Source organism: Muntiacus reevesi, chromosome 12, assembly GCF_963930625.1.
Source record: "Muntiacus reevesi chromosome 12, mMunRee1.1, whole genome shotgun sequence".
Classification (NCBI taxonomy): Eukaryota; Metazoa; Chordata; class Mammalia; order Artiodactyla; family Cervidae; genus Muntiacus; species Muntiacus reevesi.
The window spans coordinates 67,473,135-67,500,797 of record NC_089260.1 but is presented as its reverse complement, the minus strand read 5'-3'; the positions used below and the strand labels follow the sequence as shown (position 1 = coordinate 67,500,797).

At 49.3% G+C, this 27,663-nt stretch overlaps 2 protein-coding genes across 4 annotated transcripts in view; one reads left to right on the top strand and one right to left on the bottom strand.

Annotated features, from left to right (window-relative positions):
* Nucleotides 1–21,319: 21,319 nt before the first annotated feature.
* Nucleotides 21,320–27,663, bottom strand: part of LOC136144748 (collagen alpha-1(I) chain-like) — a 62,977-nt gene continuing 56,633 nt past the window's right edge. The window contains exons 7-8 of the mRNA XM_065902601.1: nt 21,953–22,975; nt 21,320–21,384 (exon numbers count right to left, since the gene is read on the bottom strand). Coding sequence (XP_065758673.1) covers nt 21,320–21,384; nt 21,953–22,975 — 1,088 coding nt within the window. The remainder of the gene's footprint in view (nt 21,385–21,952; nt 22,976–27,663) is intronic.
* Nucleotides 22,345–27,663, top strand: part of CYRIB (CYFIP related Rac1 interactor B) — a 142,199-nt gene continuing 136,880 nt past the window's right edge. The window contains exon 1 of one of the 3 annotated variants that reach the window (XM_065902987.1): nt 22,345–22,368. The gene's annotated coding sequence lies outside the window, so the exon portion shown is untranslated. Of the gene's footprint in view, nt 22,369–22,564; nt 22,604–27,663 lie in introns of those variants that run through there. The other 2 variants (XM_065902990.1, XM_065902985.1) reach the window with 2 other exon arrangements.

The following is a 27,663-nucleotide window of genomic DNA, read 5'->3' as shown; positions in this document are numbered from 1 at the left end:
CATCTGACATCAGGCCATTTTGTGAGTTGTCCACGACTCTTCTGATGGGAGGAAATCAGAACTTGACTTGGCTGTGCTTTGGGGGCTGGGGGGCGGCGGGCAGGTACAGATAACACAAGTCACGCAACTTCTACATTCAGATTCACTTCAGATAAATAATGTGCATCACTTTTCTTGGCTTAACAAACCATGGACCTTTAGCATTTCAGTTCTTTCTCCTCCTCGACCCCGCTATCCCCAACCCACCCCCACCTATAGGCACCCAGCCTGCACATCTTGGAACATCATGAATGTTACATTTTTTTAATCATAACTTTAAAAAAATACATATTTCTGTACTTATTTGGCTGTGCTAGGCCTTAGTTGCAGCACATGGGATCTGTGATCTTCGTTGTGGCAGGCAGGATCTGTAGCTGTGACTTGTGGGGTCCCGTTCACTGACCAAGGCTCGAACCTGAGCCCTCTGCATTTGGAGTGCAGAGTCAGCTCTGGACCACCAGGGAAGTTCCCAAAGGTTGCGTGTGAATACACTGAAAGCTCTTGGGCGCTACTCAACCCTAGTGCTATGTGTGCACTTCTGTTATGCAGCTGTCAGCGCTAATACTGCTGTGCTGTGAGCAGACCCAGGTCTAAGCAGTGAACCTCTGTCATCTCATCTCGACCTCAAGAAGCCAGGGGAGGCTGTGACCCTCCCCTCTTCACAGCGCCCACCAGGAGGCTCAGGGAGATGCAGACCCCTGCAGCAGCCGTCATGGTTACTCACCGACCACTTCAGGGTCCAGGTGAGTGGTCCTGGCTCCAGGGCCGTCCTCAGGATTTCCACCAGGTGGGAGATGGTCTCCATCACAGAATTCTAGCCAGAGAAATGCTGCAGTGGAAAGCTGACCACGACCATGGAGTTGGTCCCAGCATCTGTTTTGTTTCCTTTCATGAAAGTTGGTTGCTCTCAATGCCTGTTCACTCACCTCGACAAGATAAACCCTACAAGGCAAGCTGTTGGGGAATATGGGGTCCGCCATGGAAGCCAGAGACTTTCCATCAGGATGGATCTGGGAGAGGCTTGCATGGTTATCTGGCTATTTCAGGCCAAGGGGCAGCCAACTTTCCATCTAGTTCCATTTGAAATGGAAATTTCAAATTCCATTGGTTATGCATTGTTTTAAACCTGGAGCATCCTCTGAGGTCATCGGACTGGCCCCCATTGAAAGCAACCCGTCCAGTATTCTGTGAGCCTCCGGTGGCCCGGAGAGCCTGGAAACAGGCGGGCTCCATGAGCTCTCTCCCTCGGGTCCTTCCGGCACCAGTGGATGGAACGTTGTTCCCTGTCCATGGAGCCTGCCCTCTGCGAGGCAGAAATCCTCCTGTTCATGTTCAGATGAGGAAATCCGCTCGTAGGCTGCAGTGACTTGCCGAAGGTCACATTACGTCATGGCAGCAGTGTGAGCCCGAGGCTTCCTGGCTTCAGCCCCGGCAACCACCCCCCTCTCCTCAGCCCTGCTGATTTCTCCTCTCCCCTGACCCTGTGCCCTCCGCTGTATTTTTTGAGTCTTCCTCCTCCCAGAATTTGGCTTTATGTGTGGCAGGGGTGGGGTGGGAGGGATGTTAATTACTGGGTTATTTGACCTATTCTCCTTTGCCTCCCAGATGTTCTCATCCATCCCAAATGGAAATCTTTGATTTCCCTGAATCCGCAGCATGTGGGGTCGTTTAAAGCCAGTGGGTTTCCTGGAGGAAGGAAGTCTGTGCCCATTCTAGGGGCCTGCGACGATTGCAGGGGGCGGGCTTGGGGGTGGGGGGGCAGCAGAGGAGGCAAAGAACGGGCAAAGGCTGGTGGGACGGTGTGTTGTGAACCTGCAGCAGCTCAAACGGACCAGCGTTGAAGGCACAAGAAGGGACGCTCCACCCCAGCAGTTGTGCCCCTCTGCTTCCCGGGAGGCCCCTCCGCATGCGAACTGCTAAACCGGCATCGCGGCCACCATGCTGGTTCCAGTACCTTATCAGTACAACCATGCTCGTCCCAGCCCCACTGAAGAGAAACTATTCTCCCCGTTTTACAGTTTAGGAAGACGGATGCTCAGAGGTAAAGATGTAACTTGACAAAAATCGGTTTGCTTGAGAGGGGGTCAGGGGCCAGATCTAAACCCAGAGGTCCGGGCCCGGGTAGCTCCCAGCCATGACCTTGTGCTTTCTCCGCTGCTTCTGTCCCCTGGCTGCCTTTGCCGAAGAGAGACCGGGTTAGAGCCCGCCCACCCAGCCTTGCAGGACAGGTCAGCCACAGGGAAGTGTAAACCAGGAAGCTCAGCGAAGTTTGCAGCTCAGAGAGGTGACGGCCTTGGAGGAGCGGCCCCGGGGTTGGGGGGATGTGTCTTACTCCTTGGATAGCTGCTCTGCAGAAGTCGGGCTGGCACGCGGCATGTCGGTGCCTGCAGCATGTGACTGAGAAGAAAGCGGTGGGTACGCAAGTGTGTCTTGTCTGAACACAGCGGCCCCGTGTGCAAACCCCGAAACACTTAAGCTCCTGGAAACAGGAATTAGGGCTCCGATAAACACAGCTGTTTTGCAAAACTCTTACTACACGGCAAACCCTAGTCAGAGACTCGCAAGGCCGAAACGATGACCTTCTGCAAAACTACCAGGGAAGAAGCCTGCTCAGCCTCATGCTTCTTCAGACAAGATTTGAACTTTCGCTTTGTAGGTCCAAGCTGATGTGAGGAAATGGCAAATATGTCATCTGCACACAGGCCTGAGAATCCAGCAAGCCCAGGTTTTGAGATCTGGGCCAGCATCACTTGGACCCTCAGCATTTAAATCAGACTCCTGGGCTCTCTCCCTGGAGATGGGGCATCTCTGGAGGGGGCCCAGGAATCAGCATTTAACCACCATCTTCAGGTGGTCCCCATGTACCGCTAAGGGGTACAGAGCCCTCTCAAACCCAACGAGGACTTTGAACCTCTCCTTCCTCAGAGGTAAGTGAGAAACCACACACATCTACTCAGTGTTGATATGCGACCCCGTAGGCTATAGCCAGCGAGGCTCCTCTGTCCATGGGATTCTCCAGGCAGGAATACTGGAGTGTGTTGCCATTCCCTTCTCTAGGGGATCTTCCTGACCCAGGCACAGAAACCCAGTCTCTTGGAATGCAGGCAGACTTTGTACTCTCTGAGCGACCAGGGAAGCCCACTAACACGCAGTTGATGACTCCAAGTGTTCCTTGCGTGAGCAGGCCCATGGAACCTCCCAGCAAAAGGAAGTCAAAAGCACGCAGTGCTGAAAACAGGGGTCGTGTTCAGTAGGGAGAACTTCCCATCCTGGGGTCAGAGCCGGGAGGGGGCTCTGATCCACACTGGCTCTGCCCACTTGCGCTGCATATTGCCGACTCCCACCAGTAAACAGAAGGCTTGACAAAGGGCCTCTTTCTATGGTGTACTAAGCTGCAGAACAAAGATGCACAAGAATACATTGTCTGAATGTGCAAGCTTAGTTCCTGCTCAGCTGGAACCACTTAGGAAGCCCAGACACCAGGACTCCCCTGGCCTGCTCCACCTCCAGAGAGCAGTTGACTGCTTCCCTATCTCGGTCCCCTTCTACGGCTGTGCTTTAGAAAGCTCTAGAGCTGATGAGCTGCGAGTGCACCCAGGCTGTCCTGCATTCCCTTCTGGACCAGTCCACTCTTCAGCCTAAACTGAGACTGAGTCTGATTTGTGCCCGAGGTCTGGGTTGCAGGTGGTGAGCAGCTCACCAGGAGGGGCAGGGAAGGGAGTCGGAGGAGGCAGAGAATGGGAGCAGAGTCAGAGTGAAGCTGGCTGAATGTCTCATCTACGACAGCTGGACAGAACGTATGTGCCCCAAGACTCCCAGGTAGAAACTGTGCGTGTGCCAGGCAAGAGAACACACTAGAGCATTCATAGCAGGACTGTTTATAATAGTTAAAACCTATAAACTACCCTCATGTCCCTCCCAGTGGTGATGGTTTAGTCACTCAGCCGTGTCGCACTCTTATGACCCCATGCACTGTAGCCCACCAGATTCCTCTGTACGTGGAATTTCCCAGGCAAGAATACTGGAGTGGGTTGCCATTTCCTTCTCCAGGGGATCTTAGAGTGGTTCTGTAAGTTGGCACACAATATGTAGAGCAACGAGAGTGAACCAACCACACAGAACAATAGGGATGAATGTCACAGATGATGTTGAGGCCAAGCCACTTTTGAGTCTACATAACACACAAAAATAGGTCATCTGTGTGGTTACAAGTCAAAATCGTGGTTACTGTAATTAGCCTCCAACTAATAAAAATAAATGGAAAAATAAAAAATAAAACATTAAAAAAAAAATCGTGGTTACCCAAAGGGAAACATGGAAGGGAGGCCTGGAGAAGGGACTTTGGGGGTACAGATACTATTCTTTCTTCTGGGTACAAGCCATACAGATTTTTTTTTTGTTTATGAAAATTCATTGAGCTATTTGCCTCTGATATGTTCACATTTATGGGTGTGTGTTATCTTTGGTGTAATGCTGATAAATACATAAACAGCTCTCAAAACTATACATATATATACACACACATATATGTAAATACATATGTACATACATATATATATGTGTCTCTCTGTGTGTGTGTATATATATATATATATAAAGGCCCTTATTTGTAGCATTTGCCAATTCCCACGGTGCAAATATTTCTACCAAGTCTGATTCCAAGCTACCAATTTTATGTCGCTGAATGCCAAGTTAACAAATGTTTTTTTAAAAAGTAAAGTCTGCTAAAATGCAGAGATGAAATAGGACTGGTGAGGGCCCCACGCTAGCAACACATCTCCCCACCACCCTATGCATTTTTTAAAAACAACTTTATTTCAATATAATCCATATAACATAGAGTTCACTCATTAAGCATACGTTTCAGTGTACATCATCACAGTTTTAGAACCTTTTCCTCACCCATAAAGAAACCTCGTACTTGTTAGTAATCACTCCCATTTTCCTCCAACCCCTAACAGCCACTAAATTACTTCCTGTCTCTGTAGAGATTTGTCTCTATTGGAAATTGCATATAAACAGAGCCATAGATGGCATTCTGTGACTGGCTTCTTTTACTCAGTATAATGTTTTCAAGGTTGATCCATGTTGCAGCATCTACTAGTGTTTCATTCCTTTTCACTGCCAAGTACTACTCTACCCTGTGGCTGTCCTTCATTTCGTTTCTCCACTGCTGCAAAGTTCTGTTGTTCCCACTATTTTGACTATTATGAATGACGCTGTTATGAACATTCACGTGTAAGTTTTTGTGTGGACGGATGTTTTCATTTCTCTAGTAGGTTTCGTTTCTCTAGACCTAGGAGTTGAATTTCTGGGTCACAGAGTAACTCTGTATGTAACCACCTGAGAAACTGCCAGACTGCTTTCCAAAGTAACCGCACCATTTTGCATTCCTACCAGCAGGATATGAGGGCTCCAATTTCTCCACATCCTTGACAACACTTGTTATAATCTACCTTTTTTATTACAGCCAGCCAAGTGGGTGTGGAATGGATTCTCATTGTGGTTTTGATTTGCGTTCTCCTGATGACTAATCATGTTGAAAATCTTTTCATGTGCCGACTGGCCACGTATATGTCTTCTTTGGCCATATAGAATCTTTGCCTTTTTAGTAGGACTTCCCCGGTGGTCCAGTGGTTAAGACTTCATGCTTCCACTGCAGAAGGGCACAGGTTCGATCCCTGGTGAGGGAACTAACGTCCCACATGCCGCTCAGCACAGCCAAAAAATAGGACAAAAAGAAAAGAAAGGAAGAAAGAAACTTGGTGTTAAGACTGGATCATGTGTCTATTTGTTATTGAGTTGTAGGAGTTCTGTATATATTCTAAAGTTTCTTATCTCTTATCAGATACATGGTTTGCAAAATTTTCCTCTCTTTCTGCATGCTGTCCTACCCTTCTCTTTTGAACCTGGCTGTTGTCCTCATGAAGATGGAACTTTCAGGAATCACAAACTCCAAAGCCTTTCAAAAGCCAGGCCAGTCACCAGACTGTGTGAGGTGGCCTTGGGCTTTTCTCCAGTAGTACCCTTGTTCAGACTAAAGTACGCCTCTCTGTGGCCTCCGGGAGCACAGATGTGGGCAGTGGGTTCTCTGGCCCCGGGGTGGATGCTGCCTCCCCCACCCCTGTACCCCACCCCTGTAGACCACCTTCAATGAGTGAAGGTGGTCTGGTTAGTGGGCCCCTCCGAGCCCGAGATTTTGTCCTTGAAACGTGGATGCTACTGCTGTTCTCAGGAGAAGGAGGGAGAACAGACAACTGGGAACATTTTGGAATAGGCCCTCCTGTGTGATGTGCAGATGCTACTTTGATACAATTTTTAATACAGTGCAAGACCTACACCTGGTCTGGTGTCAGTTAGGGGCTCTGTACGTGGTAACTCCCTGCCTCACCCTGCTGTTGATGCCGAAAAACCGGCTCAGCCCCCTCACCCCTCTCCCCGCTGAGCCTTCCTGATGGCTCACAGCTGCCCTTAGCAGGGGAAGCTGGAACCTGCCCCCTCCCTGTGCAGTGGGGAGGGCAAGAGGGCTAACATTCCTACTTTTCCTTTTATTATTATTAAATCAGAGACAAGTGTTTCTTAGCTTCTTGGGCCAGTAAGAACTTGACCAATAATTGAAACCAAAGAAAGTGCCATTTTGCTCTCCTTTCAAGAGGAAATAGACTTTTGGCCCAACAGAGGTTTCTCAGTCTCCCCCACAGCAGCCGCCACCCCGTCCCTGAAAGCGGAGCCTAGCTGGGCATTCGTGGCCCTGGAGACTGGAGCCTGGTCTGCTCCGATGATGCCTGCAGTCCTCTCTCTGCAGAGGGACCAGGGTGAAGGGCAGGGTCTCAGATCCCAGGGGGACAGATCCGATGGTTCCACAGTCAGGCTTCCTTTAACAGACAGGTGAACTCAGGGGTCATGGACACACCACCCCAGGTTGAGCTGTGGGTTTCAAAACAAAAATGAAACTCGAGAAGTTCCTCATCTCTGCCCCTCTGGCCCTTAACGGTAAAGTCACTCCCTGCATGAGTCAGGCTGGGAAGTGCTGATTTCAAGATAACACATCACCTCTGCTGGAAGAACCCTCCCTGCCAGGCAGGATTCTTGTGACTCCAACACACCCAGCTCCCGTACCCAGGAAGCCCGTGGGGCCAGGAGGTCCTCAGGGAGCCAAGCCCAGAGCAGGTACCTGACGCGTCCCTTGCCTCTGCCAACCCGCCCATTATTCTCTGTCCCATCTGTGTCCATCTGTCTTCCCCTCTCCTTACCCTGTGGGTCTCACACTTAAGTGTTAAAAATGCAAACCCTACACCCCAACCCCTGTGATTCTGAGTCAGCAGGGTCAGGCGTAGCAGGTGGGGCCCAGGGTTCTGCACTTTTAGCAAATCCACCTAGGTGACTCTGATGTCACGGACTGTCCTTTGAAAAATAACCGTCACGTATTTCAACTTAAAAAAAAATAATAATAACGTGTGGCTCTTAAAGCAAAAAGAAGTATTTCTCTGGGTGCTGGCCCGGCCTCTGAGGCTTCACTTGGCTTGGCCTCAGCCCCTTTTCACCCCGGCCAGAGTCTGGCTCCATTGCAAGGACCCATAGCCTCCTCCAGCCAGTTCCAGGACTCAGCCCGCTGACCAGACATAAAGCTTCTAACAGGCACCACCTCTGTCTGCCTTTCATGCTCCATGCAGCCTTGAGCTCACAGGGGTCCTCAGACCACATCTGTAAGTCAGGGGGCCACTAAAACCTGACCCCAACCCACCAAAGTTATCCTGAGAGAAGGATGACACCAGAATTACAGGAAGTGCTTGTCTTTCCTTCTGGCCTGGTAGAGGGTATTCAAACACCACAAGCGCCTGCTCTCAAAGTGGATGGAGTCCAGCCGGACTCTGCTGTTGTTGTTGTTTTCCAGTCCCTAAGACGTGTCTGACTCTCCGCCACCCCACGGACTGCAGCATGCCAGGCTCCTCTGTCCTCCACTTTCTCCTGGAGCTTGCTCAAATTCATGTCCATTGAGTCGGTAATGCGATCCAACCATCTCATCCTCTGTTGCCCGCTTCTCCTCCTGCCCTCAATCTTTCCCAGTGTCAGGGTCTTTTCTAGTGAGTTGGCTCTTTGCATCAGGTGGCCAAAGTATTGGAACTTCAGCTTCAGGACCAGATTTTTCACCATTGAGCCACCGATCTATGCTATGCTGCTTTTTAAAAAAATACACCTGTAGAAAAAAAAAATGTCTTAATACACACTTCTGGTTAATTATGGTACATCCATCCAATAAAATACAGGCTTCCCAGGTGGCGCAGTGGTAAAGTATCTGCCTGCCAGTTCAGGAAACACAAGAAACTCGGATTCAATCCCTGGGTCAGGAAAATTCCCTGGAGGAGGAAATGGCAACCCACTCCAGTATTTTCACCTGGGAAATCCCGTGGACAGAGGAGCCTGGCAGGCTACAGTCCATGGGTTTGCAGAGTCAGACACAACTGAGTGACAAAGCAGATACCCACCCAACAAAATCATATGTAGCCATAAAAACAGCTACAGAACGTGCAACCACGCTTAATATATGATGTTTCAGGGCATAACCAACAGGGAACCGATACACAAAGGCGAAGTTCTTTCTGACAGTGGGATGCTAACAGCTGTTGCTGGAAGACCTCAGAGCACAGAAGACCGCCCCCAGTCCCAGGAGCACTTACAGGGCCCCACTGGGTACCAGACCCTGCTCTAGTGCTCGTGATGCCACAGGGAAAAGGACAGATGCGATCCCCGTTTTCCTGAAGCGTCCACTCAGTGGGAGGAAACAGAATAAATGATACCTGATATTAAGTGCCATGGAGAATGTGAAATAAGGTGATCTGATAATGAGCAGTGTTGCTTGCTAATCCAGGGTAATTAGAGCCACCTTTGTTCCCCCTCCGAACAGTGTTTAAAATGATCTTTTGTCAAGCAAAAAAAAAAAAAAAAAAAATTGTTTTATGCTTATGATCAAAAGAAGAGGGAATTCAGGTTAAAACAGCGTTGTTTTCCCCAACTGTTAATTGTTAAAAAGAATCATCTCACTCTTTCTTGTCCTTCTGAAATACCTCCGGTGTGCCAAGAACATGACTTTTATGAGCTGTATTTCTCTGATGTTAGTGTTTGTTCTTTCCCTGTTCTCACCACAAACAGCAACAAGCATTGCAGGAAAAAAAGCAGTTCTGCTTGGTACTGATCAGGTGGTGTATCCAAAGATTAACTTTTTTAAACTGTAAAACAATTATATCAAGGGAAAGTATGGTGATTATGAGTTTATCTTACTCTTCCTTTTTTTATTTTTTAAATTATAGTTGTATTAATTAAACTAAGAATGTTGTATTCATTTCAGGTGTATGAATCACCCAAAGTGATTCAGTTGTATACATATATGTATAAATGTATACTTTTTCAGATATATATATATATATATTCTTTTTCAGATTCTTTTTCACTGTAAGTTATTACAAGATATTGAATAGAGTTCCCTGTGCTATATCATAGGTCCTTGTTGGTTATCTGTTTTGTGTATCATACTGTGTATCTATTAATCCCAAACTCCTAATTTATCCCATCCCTCCCTTTCCCTTTCAGTAACCATAAATTTGTTTTCTTTGTCCCTGAGTCTGTTTCTATTTTGTAAGTTCATTTGTATCATTTTTTAGATCCCACATGTAAGTGATAGCATATGGTACCTTTCTCTGCCTGACCTCACTTAGTATTATCATCTCTAGCTTTATCCATGTTGCTGCAAATTGCATTTTTCCATTTTATGGCTGAGTAATAGTCCACTTTATATATGTACATTTTCATCCATTTGTCTGCCAACAGACATTTAGGTTACTTCCATGTCTTCACTATTGTAAATTCACTCTTTCTTCTAAAGGCTTTTTTTTTTTTTCTTTTAAGGGTAAATGGCACAGGAAGAATCATTCGTTCTTCTTTGCATAAATGTTTCATGAACACCGTCCTGTGAAGACCGTAGTGTTTGGAGTTGGGATGCAGGTGTGGGAAGGTCAGAGTCTCATCCCATCATGTCCTTAGGCAGCCTTAGCACAAGGTAGAAAAGTGATAAATGCCACAGAGACGCATTGTTGTAGAAATTCAGGGCAGAATAGGATGTCCTTCCAGTGGGGACACACTCAATGGAGATAGTGGCAATGGGGCTGGACTTTACTTATTTACTTATATGTATTTACTCATATAAGTAATGAGTAAATACATGTAAGGAAGGTGATAGAATTCCAGTTGAGCTATTTCAAATCCTAAAAGGTGATGCTGTGAATGTGCTCCACTCAATATGCCAGCAAATTTGGAAAACTCAGCAGTGGCCACAGGACTGGGAAAGGCCAAGTTTTTATTCCAATCCCAAAGAAAAGCAATGACGGTGTTCAAACTACTGCACGATTGCACTCATCTCACACGCTAGCAAAGTAATGCTCAAAATTCTCCAAGCCAGGCGTCAACAGTACGTGAAACGTGAACTTCTAGATGTTCAAGCTGGTTTCAGAAAAGTCAGAGGAACCAAAGATCAAATTGCCAGCATCTGCTGGATCATCGAAAAAGCGAGAAAGTTCCAGAAAAACATCTATTTCTGCTTTATTGACTATGTCAAAGCCTTTGACTGTGTGGATCACAATAAACTGTGGAAAATTCTTCAAGAGATTGAAATACCAGACCACCTGACCTGCCTTTTGAGAAATCTGTATGTAGGTCAGGAAGCAACAGTTAGAACTGGACATGGAACAACAGACTGGTTCCAAATAAGAAAAGGAGTATATCAAGGCTGTATATTGTCACCCTGCTTATTTAACTTATATGCAGAGTACATCTTGGGAAATGCTGGGCTGGATGAAGCACAAGCTAGAATCAAGATTGCTGGGAGAAATACCAACAGCCTCAGATATACAGATGATACCACCCTCATGTCAGAAAGCGAAGAACTAAAGAGCCTCTTGATGAAAGTGAAAAAAGAGAGTGAAAAAGTTGACTTAAAGCTCAACATTCAGAAAACTAAGATCATGGCATCTGGTCCCATCACCTCATGGCAAATAGATGGGGAAACAGTGGAAGCAGTGTCAGACTTTATTTTTCTGGGCTCCAAAATGACTGCAGATGGTGACTGCAGCCATGAAATTAAAAGACACTTACTCCTTGGAAGAAAAGTTATGACCAACCTAGATAGTATATTAAAAAGCAGAGACATTACTTTGCCAACAAAGGTTTGTCTAGTCAAGGCTATGGTTTTTACAGTAGTCATGCATGGATGTGAGAGTTGGACTATAAAGAAAGCTCAGTGCCGAAGAATTGATTCTTTTGAACTGTGGTGTTGGAGAAGACTCTTGAGAGTCCCTTGGACTGCAAGGAGATCCAACTAATCCATCCTAAAGGAAATCAGTTCCAAATATTCATTGGAAGGACTGATGCTGAAGCTGAAATTCCACCTGATGCATAGAACTGACTCATTTCAAAAGACCCTGATGCTGGGAAAGATGAAGGTGGGAGGAGAAGGGGTCAACAAAGGATGAGATGGTTGGATGACATCACCGACTCAATGGACATGAGTTTGAGGAAACTCCGGGAGTTGGTGATGGACAGGGAGGCCTGGCGTGCTGCAGTCTATGGGGTCACAAAGAGTCGGACATGGCTGAGCGACTGACCTGAACTGAACTGATTTACTCACTTATGGCTGCATCTGGTCTTAGCTGCAGTCTGCAGGATCTTCGTAGCAGCACGAGGGCTTCTCTCTAGTTGTGGCACATGGGCTCAGCTCTCCGACCAGGGATTGAACCTGCATACCACCTACCTTGGAAGGTGGACTCTTAACCACTGGACTTGGAAGGATAGAAAGGATCCCCAAGCGAGGCAGGGAGGCTAGAGGCACAACCCTCTTCTCCCATCTCAGGGATCACTGTCCTTGTTGGCTGTTGTCCACTGTCTAAAACAATATTTTTTCCTCTTTTTTTCCAGTTAAGGCTGGAGAATAAATCCAGTCCTTGTTACCCTACACTGGCTAGAAGTCCTCCCAACCTGTTTTTTTATTCTGTGGGTGATCCCTACTTTTCATATTAATGAATAATATTAATTACTAATAGTGTTAATTATATTAATTCATATTAGTACTATTCATATTAATTACCCAATGACTCGGTTCCTAGGTATCCAAGGATTCATTTGAATTCTCGAGTGGGTTCCTGTGATGGAGCAGACCACAGGCATGGGCTCTGGAGACCAGGTTCAAGTCCAGCTTCTAGTATAAAGAGATGACGTTAGGCATATCACTTTGACATTGAGGCTGCCATTTCCTTTTCTGTCAGATGGCAGGAGCAGTATCTGCCTCACCTCAAGTAACAGGGTTTAAAGATTAAAGGCAGTATGTGTAAAATCCCTCTGTAAACTCCAAAGCCCCATGTATTACAAGATCTCTTTATTAGTCAATTTCACAGCCCCACTTCTATCATCCAGCAAAGCTGGTGCTCTAGGAATCCTTGGATGGTCACTTGTCATCATAAATGGGCATGGGAAGCAATGACAATGTATTAAAAGAAATGTGTGTCAAAAGCAAATGTCAGTGGGACAAAGACTTGTGGCGTTCACCTTTCGAGGATTCTCTGTGCCATTTGCTACCGCCCTGTCTTCATTTGTGTACGTGACCACAATTATTGCTACAGGTCATCTTTCTTAGAACCCTTTGGGGGCTTTTCCTTTTGCATGAATGTGACAGAAGAATGATTCTTACCAGCTCACTTTCCCCCCCAAAGAGCAATAATGAAAGAGCAACAACCACTAACATCCTCAGTCAGCTCCTCACGGGCCCCATGCAGCCCTAAGCACCTGAGCTGTGTTTCCTCATTGAATCCTCACCACATCCCCGGGGCTGGGCTATGGTTGCCCCCATTTTCCTGACCAGTAAACTGAGGCTTAGAGAACTCCAAGAGTGAGTGCCAGATCCTGCCTCTAGAACTGTTCTCTATTAAAGCAAATAGAGTCAGATTCTCAATAGCCAGGATGCTTCCAATTAGCTGTGTGTGCAGATGTGTACATTCTTCCTGGCTCAGTCAACTTCAAGAAAAAAGATAAATGACTGTATAAGCTTATTTTTAAAATGCCTGCTTTTTTAAGAAAAGAAGTACTGCTTGGGTTTGCTAGAGTCAGTTTATACCAGTGAACTATAATATCTGCTTCATTCATTCATTCATTCATTCATTCATTCTACTCAGTTATTTAGCACTGACAATCCCAGGCACTTTGTCAGGAACAGGGGGACATAAAAAATAATGACTTGAAGGCGTGCTGAATTGTGGTTAAGAGAACGGATGCAGGCATCCGTTTGCTTACTGCGTGGCCTTGGGCGAGTCATTTAGACTCCTGAGCCTCAGACTCTTCCTGTGACAAATTGAGATGACAACAGTGCCTACCACAAGGTGAGTCCACGTATGTCAAGCACCGCGCCGGTGTGTGCCTGGCGTGCAGTAAACGCTCCGTGAATACTTCCTATTGCCACCCGGCTGAGACACAGCCAATGGACAGGAGCCACTGGGCTCCCAGCAGCCACACCCCTAATGACCGTGACCCTGGGACTCGCTGGAGCAGCTCTCCTGCCCCCGGGGCCCTGTCCTTGTGGCCGGCTCCGAGCTGAGCACCACGTGGGTAGGTGCATTGCAGATGCCCCCTCTGCCCCTGCGCTGGGTCTGGCATCTTGCTCTGCTTCACAGCCTTTGGCTTCCGCCACCCTGGCCTTCATGGTTGACACACCCACCTCAGAGCTGGCAGCTGCTGGGGACTCAGCCCAGATGCTCAGAAGCTGCCTGCCACAGTGAGTGTTGGATGAAAGAAAGGGCAAGGCTTCTTCTAGACTCCAGTCTTCCCCGAACTTGATTGAGTGTGAGCCACTCAGCAGTGGCCACAAAAATGCAGGTTCCTGGGCCCGCCCAGACCTACTAAGCAAGTATATGTAGGAGAGGACGGAGCCTGGGAATCTGTACTTTTAGCAAGGACCCCGGGGGAATCCCCATGCAGGTGGCGCTGGGACCCTGCTGTTGGAAAACTTAGTTTTCTCACCTTCTAATTGGGAATACTAAGAAAACTCCAAATTGTTATAAATATTAAGTGCAACTGTTTTCATAACAAATTTGGTAAAGAACACAGGATTGGGAGTTTAGAGAGCTGGGCTGAGACATAACTGTGTCTCTAACTCCCTGTGTGACCTTCTGCGAGTCGCTCAACCTTTCTGTGACTCAGTTTTCTCATGTGCAAAGGGAAGGGAACACTGCCTTCTGTTCATCACAGGGCTGTTAAGTGACATCCCTCCCAGGAGACCTTGGCCATGGAAATCCTTTGAAATGGAAGAAGTGCTGGTTTTCTGAAACCTAGGCCCAGGGGAAATGAAACTAGAGCAGGAAGGCGTGAGGGCTGGCTCAGAGGCAGCCTGGGCCTCAGGGGGAGAGTGGAGGCGAGGTCTTGACTAGGGCCGGCCAGGCCCCATCCCTGGGGAGGCAGGGAATGTCCCATGTGTGGGTAAAAAGAGGCCAGGATGAGAGAGGCAGCTCCCCGGGTGAGGCAGTGAGAGTGGGGAGACTACAGCCCTTAAATAGGGGTGAAAGAGAGCCTTTATTCACATGGAACCTTCGCCAAAAGTGCCCCTGGAACTCAAACAAAAAACCCAAGTTACAGAGTATGTGTACAAGGAGACCGTTTATGTGCATTTAAAAATGTGTGAACAATATTTCATGCATATTTTATAGGTGCATACATGTTTATGTATTGAAAGTGTGCATCTGTTTAACAAGCATGTGTATGTCACTCTTAATGTGCCAGACACTATCCTGTTGTTCAGTCACTCAGTCTTGTCTGACTCTTTGTGACGCCATGGACTGCAGTGCGCCAGGCTTCCCTGTCCTTCACTGTCCCCCTGAGTTTACCCAAACTCATGTCTATTGAGTCGGCGATGCCATCCAACTATCTCCTCCTCTGTTATCCGCTTCTCCTCCTCCCTTCAATCTTTCCCAGCATCAGGGCCTTTACCAATGAGTCAGCTCTTCGCATCAGGTGGCCAAAGTATTGGAGCTTCAGTTTCGGCATGAGTCCTTCTGACGAATATTCAGGGTTGATTTTCTTTAGGATTGACTGGTTTGATCTCCTTGCAGTCCAAGGGACGTTCAAGAGTCTTCTCCAACACCACAGTTAGAAGGCATCAATTCTTCAGTCCTCACTATCCTAGGTGTTTTGTAAATGGTAGTTGATTTAACCCTCCAAACAGCATGCAGAGGTGGTGGTACTATTCATATTTCCAGTTTGCAGATGAGGACCCTTCGGCCCCAGAGAGGGTGATTATGTGCCAAAGTCACACAGCTAGTAGGTGGCAGAACCAATATTCCCACCCCGTTGTTCTGGCTCCAGAATCCTTGTTCCTAACATTGTTCCGAATCCTGGTGAGAAAGGTAAAGATTAAGTTAAAGGTAAGACTAAAGGTAAAGGCTTCACATTACCCCTGGAGAAGGAGGAAGGAGAGAGGAGGAACAGGGGAGGGACTAGAGGGAGCTCCAAATCTGTTATGTTTCCGATTTGTTTGTTTGTTTTCCAGAAGATCTGAGCAAACATGGCCATATTTGTTTCCCAGGGCTTACAGAGTACCACAGACTGGGTGGTTAAACAACTGAAATTTATTTTCTCGCAGTTCAAGATCAAGCTGCTAGCAGGGTTGGTTTCATCTGAGGTCTCTCCCCTTGACTTGTAGATGACTTCCTTCCCTCTGTATGTGTCTGTGTCCTCATTCCCTCTTCTTCTAAGGACTCCAGTCATTGTGGGTTAGGGCCCACCCGAATGGCCTCATTTTAACTGTAGTAGGACTTCCCTGATAGCTCAGTTGGTAAAGAATTTGCCTGCAATGCAGAAGACCCCGGTTTGATTCCCGGGTCGGGAAGACCCGCTGGAAAAGAGATAGGCTACCCCCTCTAGTATTCTTGGGCTTCCCTTGTGGCTCAGCTGATAAAGAATCCACCTGCAATGCAGGTAGATCTGGGTTCGATCCCTGGGTTGGGAAGATCCCCTGGAGAAAGGAAAGACTTCTCACTGTGTAGTCCACACAAAGAGTCGGACACAACTGAGTGACTTTCACTTTCACCTCTTTAAAAGCCCTACCACAGACATGCAGTCACATTCTAAGGTCCTGGGGGTTAGGACGTTTCAACCCAGGAATTTGGAAGGGACAAAGTCAGCCCACAACAATGACCAAATGATAAGATATGATGGAGCTAATGGTGTTTGTTATATTGATCTCTATGCAGCTTTGCATGCATGAACTATTTCATACTACAAAAAAAAAAAGTCAGTGTGGTTGATCACAGTACTGAGTTCACAGTAGTGATGAAAACACACTGGGTGGGAAGGCGCAAGAATCCGAGAGGAATAAAAGAGCCCCCTGCTGCCTCTCTGCCATTCCAGATCAGACATCTGAAGAACTCTGAGAACATTCTGAGGTCTAAGCCCCACCCAAGATCAATTAAATCAGAGTCTCAGGCTGGGGCTCAGGTACTGGAGGGTAAACAGGTTGCTTGGGTGGTTCTTAAATGACCCAGGCCCCTGAACCACTCCTCTGAGTCCGAGGCTCTCAAATATTAGCTACTGTGGGGTCACCTGGAGGGCTCGTTGCACCCCGGGATGCTGGACCCCATCCTCAGGTTCCTGAGTGTGTGACTCAGGGATGGAAGGAGCGGAGACTTTGCTCCTCACCAGTTCGCAGGTGAAGGACGGCCCTCGGAGAGCACTGCTCCGAGAGGTTGCCCCCTGCAGACAGAGCACAGGGTGTATTTGTAAACACTGGGCTGCAAATGCCCGAGGATGGGGGTATGTCCCCCTCGTCACAGTCCCCACCACTCCCTGCTGCTCAGGTGGGCAGGTGGCAGTGGCTGGACCTGTCAGGTAAGGTATCTCCCCCAGGCACCCATCCATTCATTATTCAGCGTGTCTTTATTTAGCACTCACCGTGTTTCGGGTACCATTCTAAGGGCTGGGACCTCATTGCTGAACAAGACATAGTGTCTGCCCTGGAGGAGATGGCAGTGAAGGGAAAACAGTGCTCTCTCTCACGTGCTCCTTCCCTTCTCCCCCGCGTGGGTTTCAGGGCAGCAGTGGCCACCCGAGCTGTTGTTTAAACCTGTGTGGGATGAACAGGCTTAGGTAGAAGTGAACAAAGAAAGACTGTGCATGTAGTGGGATTGCAACTGTATTAAAATGTGTTTTTCAAAGACTGAAAGATAATACATCAACATGTTAAGGAATGGACAAGTTTGTGGATGAGTTTGGCTTGCCTTCTTATACTTTTCTCTCTTAATTTTTCTATAGTGAACAGCAATTACTTGCATAACTTAAAAATAACTCATATAAATGCACTCTTGCCTTCGGGTGTACATGCCCGGCTGTGTGCACGTGTATGTGCTCACACCTATGCTTGTCGACCAGAGTAGAGAGACATTTTATGCTCTGAGAAATGAGTCATTTAGAGAGTGGTTTTATTTCAGTGTGACCAGGGGGGACGATCTCTGTTTCCTCTCACGTAGGGCCATTTGATTTCCCAGGGAATATGTCACTGATATAAGATCACACCTCCACGTAATTGAGTTTTTCTGCATAATGAAAGCTGTCCCATTTACACAGCAATTCCCTGGTAAGTAACTGTTGAACAGTACTGGCTCTTCAATCACTCCCAGACTTTCTCCAGGATTTAGGCTCTTCTAGTGTTACGACTAGCCTCCCCTGGCCAGCACCCTCACAACACGATCCCAAGGAGTTGGCAGTATTTTCACTTTGCTCTCTTGCGCTTGGTGGTAATTGTCATTTTGCAACGGACCAGTGACAAGCCATGCGAGTCCGCGGATTCCGGGAGGGGCGCAGAGGGAGCAGAGCAGGCTGCGCATGCGTCAGTCACTCGTCGCCGCCTGCCACGTGCTGTGCCGGGCACGTGTGAGATCCGTCTTGGAGGCGTGCTTCGGTTTCTGCAGTTCCAGGCCTAGAGCCTAGGCGGCGCATCCTAAAGAAGCCCCCTGCCCCGCCCGCGAAATTCTTTGGTCTGGTTTTTCCGTAGCTTCGTGCTCTGGAAAATATGAGTATGTTATACAGTAAGAGCAATTTATCAATATTAAGTATCTTCCAGGTGAAATTATACCTGCGCTCCCCATTGGTCCCCACAACAACCCTACGGGGTAAATGCCGTCTTCATCCCATTTTAAGAGACAAAGAAGCAGGAGAGGCTGGGTACTTTGCCCAAGGCCCTATGACTGACGAGAACTAAAGTCAGGGAGATACTCTGAGCTTTCCCACTATGCCAGGCTCTTTTCTTAGAAACACAAGTTAACGTATAATAATAATAATAAGAATATTAATACCCAGACTTCATTCTTATGGCTCACAAGGTGTTTCAGTGCCCAGTTGCCCAGATTCTGACATATTGGCTCATTCGTCAGCTCTATTGTGGCGATGTTGAAATATTGAAAATATATTAAAGGTGCTGCTCACTAGCTTTCCCCATCCCGCAGCTAAGTTTTCCTCCCATCCTTTTTTTTTTAAATTCAGGTAAAACTCTTCTACTGTTTTGATTCTTATTATTTTTTTTTTATTGAGATGCAGTTTGGACATACAACATACAGTTAACCATTTAAAATTGAACAATTCAGTGGTATTTAGCACATTCACTCTTGCACAACTACCACCTTGTTTTAGATCCAGAATGTGTTTGTTCCTAAAGGAAACCCCGTACCTGTTAGGCAGTTACCCCCATTCTCTGTCCTGGAAGCCGTCCCTCACTAGCCCTGGATCTGCATGCCGGGGGCAGAACCCCTGTCCCACTCTGAAGGCCAGCTCTCTCCTCCTGCTGAGCGGGACTGTCCAGCCTGAAGCTGGCAGTCTGAGCCACCTGCAGCCCCTTCCAGGTGGCCCTCTCACCCTTCCAGGAAGGCAGCCTCTGGAGGGTTTGGGCTTTGAATCCTCCTCAAGTCTGTTGGTTCTGAGTGGCTGCAAGTGAGGGGACGCTCACAACCAGGCAAGCACTATGTCACTGAGTTTGCTTTAACGCCCAGTGGTATTAAATGGCAAGTGGAATCTGCTTAGCATAGTACCGACCTGGGGTGGCGGGGCGGGTTGCAGAAACTAACTCCTGTGGCCCATGATTTGTTATGTTAGTGAATATCAAAACACCCCGGTCAATAACGTTAGGGTAACAAAGGATGTATCAATATGTCTCTGGTCACTAAGTTGTTAACTGTAAAATACTAACCAGCAGGACAAAAACGGAATCCCTGTGCCTCCCGACTTCTACCTTCTGCTACCTTCTACACATAAGAGCATTCACTCTTGGGAAAAAGCAGATGCTCAGTGGGGAAGCATATTTTTGAGGGGCTTTTGCATACATGAAGGAAAGAGCAAGCTATTAATACTTTGCTTGAAAGATGAGTGGACCACATGCACGATGGGAGGACAGGATTCGAAAATTGAAATGAAAATGTGTGTGCTGTTTTACAGCTTATAGAGCATTCAGAATTCATTCTCATGTGACCTTCTCAAGAACAGAAAATGAATATCATTATTCCCATTTTACAGACAAGGAAGTTAATGGAGTTGAGTTAAATGACTTGCCTAGGTTACACAGCTCCAAAATCAGTACTATTTTCAGGATGCTGGGTGTTATAGACTGAATGTTTGTATCCCTCCAAAATTCCTATGTTGAAACCTAACCCCTCATGTGATGGCATCGGGAGGTGGGGCCTTTGAGAGGTAATTAAGTCATGAGAACAGAGCCTTCATAAATAGGATTAGTGTCCTTATAAAAGAGACCCCAGAAAGCTCCCTCCCCTCTTCTGTCATGTGAGGATACAGTGATGAAGGCCGCCTGTGAACCAGGAAGCAGGCACTCACCAGACACCAAATCTGCCAGCATCTTTATCTTGAACTTCCCAGCCTCTGAAACCCTGAGAAGTCTGAGGTTTTTGGTTACTGCAGCCCAGACAGACAGACAGACACAGGCCGTTGTCAGAGGTGATACCCACAGAGACACAGCGGCTCACTGCAGTGTGAGTTGCCAGAGCTCTTCCCAGGTATTATCCCCAGGTTTCCATTTGCTTGAATTTGTCATATCTATCAGGGCCTGATTGAATGAGCCAAGGTCAAAGGTGAGAATCATCCCCTCAGCCTCCCTGTATCCAGTGACACATGCATAGAAGTTGGATCCCTCATCTCAGGCATCTCCTAATTCAGTGGAGTGCAGGCTAAGTGCGATCCAGCCGCTGCCCAGGCCCTCACCTACTCTTCCCTGTTTCCCAACTGCCACCCGCCGCCGCTGCCCTGCCTCAGCCACCACATTTACATTCTACGTTACAATCACACCAAGCTTTTTGCAGCTCCCAAGTGTGCCAGAAAGTTCCTACCCCCATGCTTTTAACAATTATGATGATAACTACAATGGTATAGCTCTCTCCTATTAATCTGCTAGGTTCACAGTACACATGTACTATGTCATTTCACCACTGCCCCCCCCCCAACCCTAATGAAGTAGTTATGGTCAATCCCATTTCACAGATGAGCAAACAGGCTCAGAGTGGCTAAGTGTGGGTTTTGAGCCAAGCAATCTGGATTCATGCCCAGCTCCACCACTATCCAATTAGTCTGACCTTGAGCACATTCCCTCTCTCTCCCGGCTCCAGTATCTTGCAAAACACTGAGCGTGATGAACCTACCGCAGATGTCTGTTGTGAGAATTCGATGGGCACAGTCTTTGGCACCTGGTCAGCATTTCCAAAACGTTCAGCATAATTGATACCCACTTTGTAGGCAGCCAAGAAAGAAACTCAGCTCAGCTGTGTCTAAGTCCAAACCCTTCCCCTGCTGCTTCTCACTTTCATAGTTCAAGACCCAGAGTTCCACCCCGCCCCACGCCACCCTCCAGCACCACAGGCGAGGCATCTGTTTCCCTCTTGTAAGGATGAGGGTGCGGGTGTTCAGGCAATCTTCCAGGGGTTTCTAATGCCTCTCACAACTTCTAGGAAGGGCTTTCTGATCTCCTCCTGCTGTCATCTTCGGTTCCCTCCCTTCCAAGCTGGGTAAACACCCCTGCCCAGTCTCCTCCATACACTGTCATGCTTTCCTGCAGATGTGGATGCACATGGTCCTCCATCTCACCCCAGGACCAGAAGCCTCTAGGAAGTCCTGCTGAAATCCTAACATCTCAGCACCCCCCAGCTCCCTGCACAGGGCTTTAAAAGGGGTGCCGTAAATAAACCACTGATAATCAGGTAAGTCAGCTCTCACTATTACTATCTGGTGACTGGTCACATCCCCCTGCCTGCAGCACCTCCAAGACAGCTGGAGGTGGAAAAGACAGTGGAAGCTTTTGAGTGACTCCTGGTGTCCTGCTAGAGGTCAGAGGAAAGAGACTTTAAAGAATATTGTCTGTATTCCCAGGAAATGTGGCTGAATTTCAAGACGGTGATAGGGTTTGAGGGCTGGGGGAACAGAGAAGCATTTCAATTTCCTAGGCATGTCCTGCTACATGGAGAAAAATCACTCTATGCCATTACAGAGGAGGGAAAAGACGGGGTCTCTCATAATACCCAAAACTAGAATTTCAATGAGCATTTTCTCTAGGAATTTCTGTGCATTAGTCCCTGGAGAGCCTCTTAGGAGAGCACCAGAGGCGCCCACTCTCTCGCCCCTGGCCCGCTTTATTTTTCCCCCTAGCACTTAGATGTGCACCAGACACATCAGATATGTATTGCTGGACACCCCCCAGGCAGGTATTCTGTTTGGATTCCTGGCTGCACATAGTAGGCTCTCAGTGAATATGCCTTGTGCGCTGAATGAGTGTATTGAATGCACCAGCTTTCACCGCCCCAATGCCAGGTGGGCCGGGCAGGCCAGCATCCTTCCCCACGGACAGGTGAGCGGGGAGCGGACCCTGGGCTAGGAACCGGGCTGGCCTGCAGGTCGGGGGCACTCAGGGTTCGAACGGGAGCCCTGCCGCACGGGCTGTGACCTTGGGCCATCTCCGCGCCTCCCGGAGCAGGAGTTTCCGCGTCCACGCCGCCGGGAGGGCGCCGAGCGCCCCCCACCCCACCCCCTAGCGCCCCCCACGCGGCCGCTCGGCCGCCTGCCGCGACATGCCCAAGGTCACCCCGGGCCCCGGCCCGGACCCCCGCCCCCGCCGCCGGGTTTTGGGGTGGGGGCCGGCGCGGGGCGGTCCCGGGGCGCCGCGCGCGCTGACGCCGGGCCCCGCGATGCGGCGGGGACGGGGCGGCGTCGGCGGGCGTCCTCCTTTTGTGCGAGCGCGGGCGGCTCGGCTTCTCTAAGGTAAACGGCGTTTCCTCTTCCTCCTCGACGCGTCTCTTCCTTTTATAGTTATTTCTCGCCTGGCGCTCGCCGGGGCCGCCGCTGCTGCTGCTGCTGCTGTGCCGGCGCGGCGGGGGCCGCTCGCAAACCTGCGGCGGTGACGTGAGACCCGCCAACCCGGAAACGGCGGCGGCGGCGCCCGAGGCTCCTGCGCGCCCGCGCCCGTGCTCCCCTCGCCGCTCGCCGGGGTCGCCAGGTACGTGCCCCCGGCTCCGCCGGCGCCGCCGCCCGGGCCGCCCGGCTGGTCCGCGCGCGCCCTGCGAGCCGACCTGCCCCCGGGGAGGGCGTGGGGTGCGGGGCGCGCGCGTGATGGCTGCGGGGAGGGGAAGGGATGCGATCCGGGCCGCGCCGGGCGTCCTGCGGTTTGGAGTAGGGGCGCCGCGAGGGTGGGGGGCTCGGCGTGGGGCGGGGACGGGGCGCCCGGAGGATACGCTTCGGGTGGGCTGCGGAGGGCGGACGCGAGGAGTGCACACCGCGGGGCCGCCGCCCGGGTCCACCCAGCTGCGGGGAGCGCGCGGCGGCGCCCGGAGGGAGGGGGTACCCGGGGTGACTGCTCCCCGGCGGACCCCTTTTGAGAACCAGGTGAGGGCGCAGGGTCTGACCCCGGGCGCCTTGCACCCCCTCCCCCAGCTAACTTCCACTGGAGGCTTGGAAGGCCAGTCTTTTAGAATTGAGGAACTGGAGGTGGTGAACAAAATCTCCATTGGCTTCAAGACTTCCTCCTGGGGTAACCACCGGCCCGTGTTTAAAGAGGGCTTCTTCTGTGCTCTTTATCTTTTAATCACCCCCCCCCCCCGTTTTTTTTTTAATGGACGTTAACGGGTGGATGCCCTTGCAGCCTACAGGGCTTTCCTGGGGCTGCGCGCGCGCGCGCACACACACACCGTGGGTCTCGAACCTGTATGTCCTGTGTGGTGGGGAGGTGGGGGCGGGGGGTGGGGAGGAAAGGGGAACCGAGGACTTCCCTTACTGGAGCCCAGAGGGGCGGGCTTTGATCCTCACCCTGCAGCAGAAATGGAGCTGGTGGGGGAGGGCTTGAGTGGGAAGGATGCCCCGCCGGGGAGTGTCACGAGGACCTTGTACCTGGGTTTAATTCCTTGCTCGGCCACTTGCTAGCTATGTGACCTTGGGCAAGTCGTTTGCCCTCTCTGAGCCTCAGGCGCCCGTCTCTAAAACGGGCTGCTCTGAGTTGGGCCTCCAGCAAGTGAGCCTGAATTTCTTGGCCTGGAGAGGGCGCAGGGATGGGAAGTGTCTTTGTCAGTCACCTCTCATTTTTGCATCCCCACCGCCTGAAAGGCGGGCCTGGGGCACATAGATGTCTGTGCGGTGAATAAGTGGATGGTGAATTTTGAGGAGTGAGTGAGTGGCCGGGTGTGGTTCCACGCTTTGGCCTTCTTGCCCTCTAACGGCCTCTCCACAGTCCCCAGAGAGCCACGTTTTGCCACCTGGGATATTTGTAATCCACCCCCTTCCCAAGAAGGATTATCCTGTGAAAATATTGACTCTTTATGAGAAGGAGCTTAAACTCTGACTTTGAGCCTCTCCTCTTCTTGGAAGATTGCATTTGGTGGAAATGAAAAGGAATCGTCATTTTGATTGCCACTGCCAGATGACTGGCTGGGGCGAGCTGCCAGGGCTGACAGCTGGGCTGACTTCCCAGGCCTGGGGGTTCCTGTAAACGTGGTGGGTTTTCTCCTAGGTGGGGCATGCAGAAGTGGTCAGCTGGCCTGAGTTTTCTCGGCCAGGCAGGTTGTAGTTTACGTTATCTGGATGCTTGCTAAACTTCAGGCATGGGGAGGGACGAAGCATGTGTGCTCAAGGGGGCTAGGTTCTCATCCACAGGGGTACTTGGAAATGGCCTTCAGATAGAGAGTCAGGGTGTGTTTCTGCATGTCCTTTGGGAGATTTTCAGATAATTTTGCTTTCTCTGACAGCCATTCCTTCTCTTTGTTTCTCAGCTCCCACAGGCCTGTGTGCACCTCTCATAGGATCCTTAGCTGTGCTTTTTTTTTTCTTTTTTTCTTTTTCCCAACTTCTGGAGGGCAGGAGATGAACCCAAGTGCGGCTATTATTTTAAGAGTCAAGAGCAGGCACTTCTGTGCAGTGGCCAGCTACAGTTTTAAGATTCATTTTGAAGATGTAGAGTAGGCACAGTTACCTGTGAAGTAGAGATTTTATTCTCATCTTACGACTCAGAGAGAGTGTAGGACTTGGCCCGAGACCCTCGGCCAGTGAAGCCACAGATGCAAGGTCATCACTCCAGTCTTCCATCCGCTGAACCCTCCCTCTCTTTCCCGTGGACCATGTTCCCACCTGGAGGGCCTTTGTGGTTCCCCTGGTGCCTGGCATATGCTGATGTCCAGTATTTTTTTGTTTTTGTTTTTGACAGAATGAACAAAAGAGTGATGGTTTCCCCTTTGCTCTTTGTGGAAGTTCAGTCTGTCTCCACCTTAAGGTCAACGCACTGGCCTGTAGGTGACCTTGACATTGTTCTTTGGCCATTCCTCCCCAGTGCACCTTGGCTCCCCGTCATGGAACCCCAGTCTCTGTTCTTACTTCAGGACCCAGAGCCTGTGACAGGAGGAACACCTGAAGAGACCGCTGTCCTGGGACTTGGCCGTCTCCAGCAAAACCATTTTCCAACTAGCATTGTGGAGATGGTGTTGTGTCAGTGAAAAATTCAGCTTTAAAACTGACCCACTTTAGCTAGGCACTGGCTTGAAGCCTTAGACAGATCACGACCTCCTTGGAACTCTCTTTTCCGCATCTCTGCCCCGTCTCATCTCATTCACTGGCCTCCTGAACAGGATCCAGAGCCACACCTCGGTGTCCCCTCTTACTGCCCCCGTGCACGTCATCACCTCTCTTCCCTACTCAGAGCCTCAGTGTTCTCATTTGTAAAATGGGGTGGTTTTGCTTCTTGTAGTCGTGTGCATGAAGCTCTCAGCCCAGGCCCCCAGTAAATGGCCATCAGCATCAGTGATTGTTATTATCAACAGCAGCAGTAATGATCCTTCACTACAGAGAGCATAAGTATCACAAAGGCCAGACCCGTCTCTTTTTTTTAACTTGAATTGGAGCTTCTGGAGAGAAGTAAATTGAGGGAGGGGTGGAGGAAGGGTGGATTTTATTCTTTTTCTCCTCCTCTGGGGCACTTGGTAAAGGCTCCTCTTTTTCATCCATCTCTGAGGGTAAAGTTCTTTTGTTGTCTCTTTCTCATTAAGTGAGCTCTCTGTGTTGTCTATGACTCTCATTTCATATCTTCCTATAACCTTTGCATCCACTCCTTCCAGATTTCTTCTGAGACTTGATCCCCCTGGATTCTCAATGGGCAAAGTTCTGTTGCATTGTGGAACTTTGGGAGTTAAATCTTTGACAGTCTTGAAAGGGGTGATTGGCCTCATCAGGTTGAAAGAAAGATAATAATTTTGTAACCAAGGATGGATGAGGTTAACTCCATTCTCTATTCTCTCTCATCCTTTTCTACTTCAAAGGCAGTGTGGGTTTGGGTTTGGAGGCCTGAGTGTCTGGCTGTCCATCCTGGTTCTTCTGCTTGCTAGCTCTGTGACCTTGGGCACAACACTTCCTCTTTCCCTGGGCCTTCTTCATCTTTCAAATGAGGAATTATAATCGCCACCTGGAAAGGTTGTTGCAACGATCAATGCAGAAGTGGTCTGGGGAGTCTCCCAGCACATAGTAGGTGTTCAGCAAATATCCATTACTTTCCCACTATCCCTGGGCTCTTTCTGTCTGGGCCCCAGTCCCATTGTCCTGTCCCTCTGTTAACAGGGTTCCAGTTCCCACTGGGGATCAAGTCCTTGGCTTACAGCTTCTTCCTAGATTCAAGTCTCCGTGCATTCCCAAACCACTTGTTGACTGGCCACAGTATGGTGTTTCCCTGAACAAAGACATCCTTGTACCAGAGCTGGTCAAGGAGGGTAAACTGAGGACTCATTGAGTTTACGTTCTGTCATGTTGATTTTTCCTCCCTCCACCCCCACTGCTTTCCAAAGGCTTACACGTTACCATCTGCCCCAGGGGAAGGAGACGTTGTGTTCATAAATTCATAAATAATCGAAGTCGACGGGGAGATTTGTTTAAAGAAGTGATGCTGAGAATGATTTTTTATAAATATTTAGGATAATATGAAGCCATTAGAGGAATCGCAGGGTTTATTAAAAATAAAACCTGAAAGCGTGTTTTGAAAGGATTCCTTTTCTTTTGAAGTTGAGTAAATGTCAAGAGTAGAAAATAAAGGAAGAGTGTTTTCTGAGCATGGACGCAGGGCACGTAAGGGGGCAGGGGGTGCTGATCTGTTTGTCTCTGCTGTTAAATATTGGGTGCTGTGCAGTCATCTGCTTTTGGGGGTTGAGGGGGCGGGGAGCGTGGGGGTAGCCTCATCCACAGAACTGAGGGAGGGGCTGCAACATTTTGAAGCTGCTGGGCTTCCTTGAGACTCAGCAGGCCAGTGGGTCACACCTGGCCGGAGTCACACTGGGGGGCTGCACGGTTCAGATCCTGCTTGTGAGTCAGCGGCAGGCTTCTCAAAGGCTCCTAAGGTGAATGACCTTTGGTTACTGCATGCGTGCTCAGTGACTCAGTCGTGTCCACCTCTTTGTGATCCTCTGGATTGTGGCTGCCAGGCTCCTTTGTGTCCGTGATATTCTCCAGGCAAGAATACTGGAGTGGGTTGCCATTTCGTCCTCCAGGGGACCTTCCCGACCCAGGGATGGAACCCGGATCTCCTGTATTGGCAGGCGGATTGTTTATCTCCGGCCCCACCAGGGAAACCCTTGGTACATTCAGTGAGCTCCATTTTAGGGAGCCCTGCTAAGGCCCACAAGTCTGGAGGCATCTAGGTGGTCAAATCAAGGGCTGTGGAGAAGGGGCATTGTCGGAGTTGGGGGGAACCTTGCCACACGTCCCATACGGGAGTGCATGAGTCCCCCAGATCCACTCAGGAGTCCCTTGCAGAGGCAGAGTCAGAGGCTGGGATGGGCAGAGAGCCTGCATTTCTGACGCTTCCCCCTGTGGTGCTCCGCGTTGTGGACCACGCGTCCAGTAGGGTGAACTTGGAGGTCCCTGCCCTCTCATTCACGTGGGACCCAGGCGACACTGAGGATGCAAATTGGAATATGACCCTGGAGGCTCCCGGCAGCTGAGGTCTTAGTTAGTGGAGGAAGCAGATGTGCCTCAAATCACACGATAAGAAGGTGGTGGGGACCTGAAGGGAGGGTGGAGAAGGGCCCTCCTCTA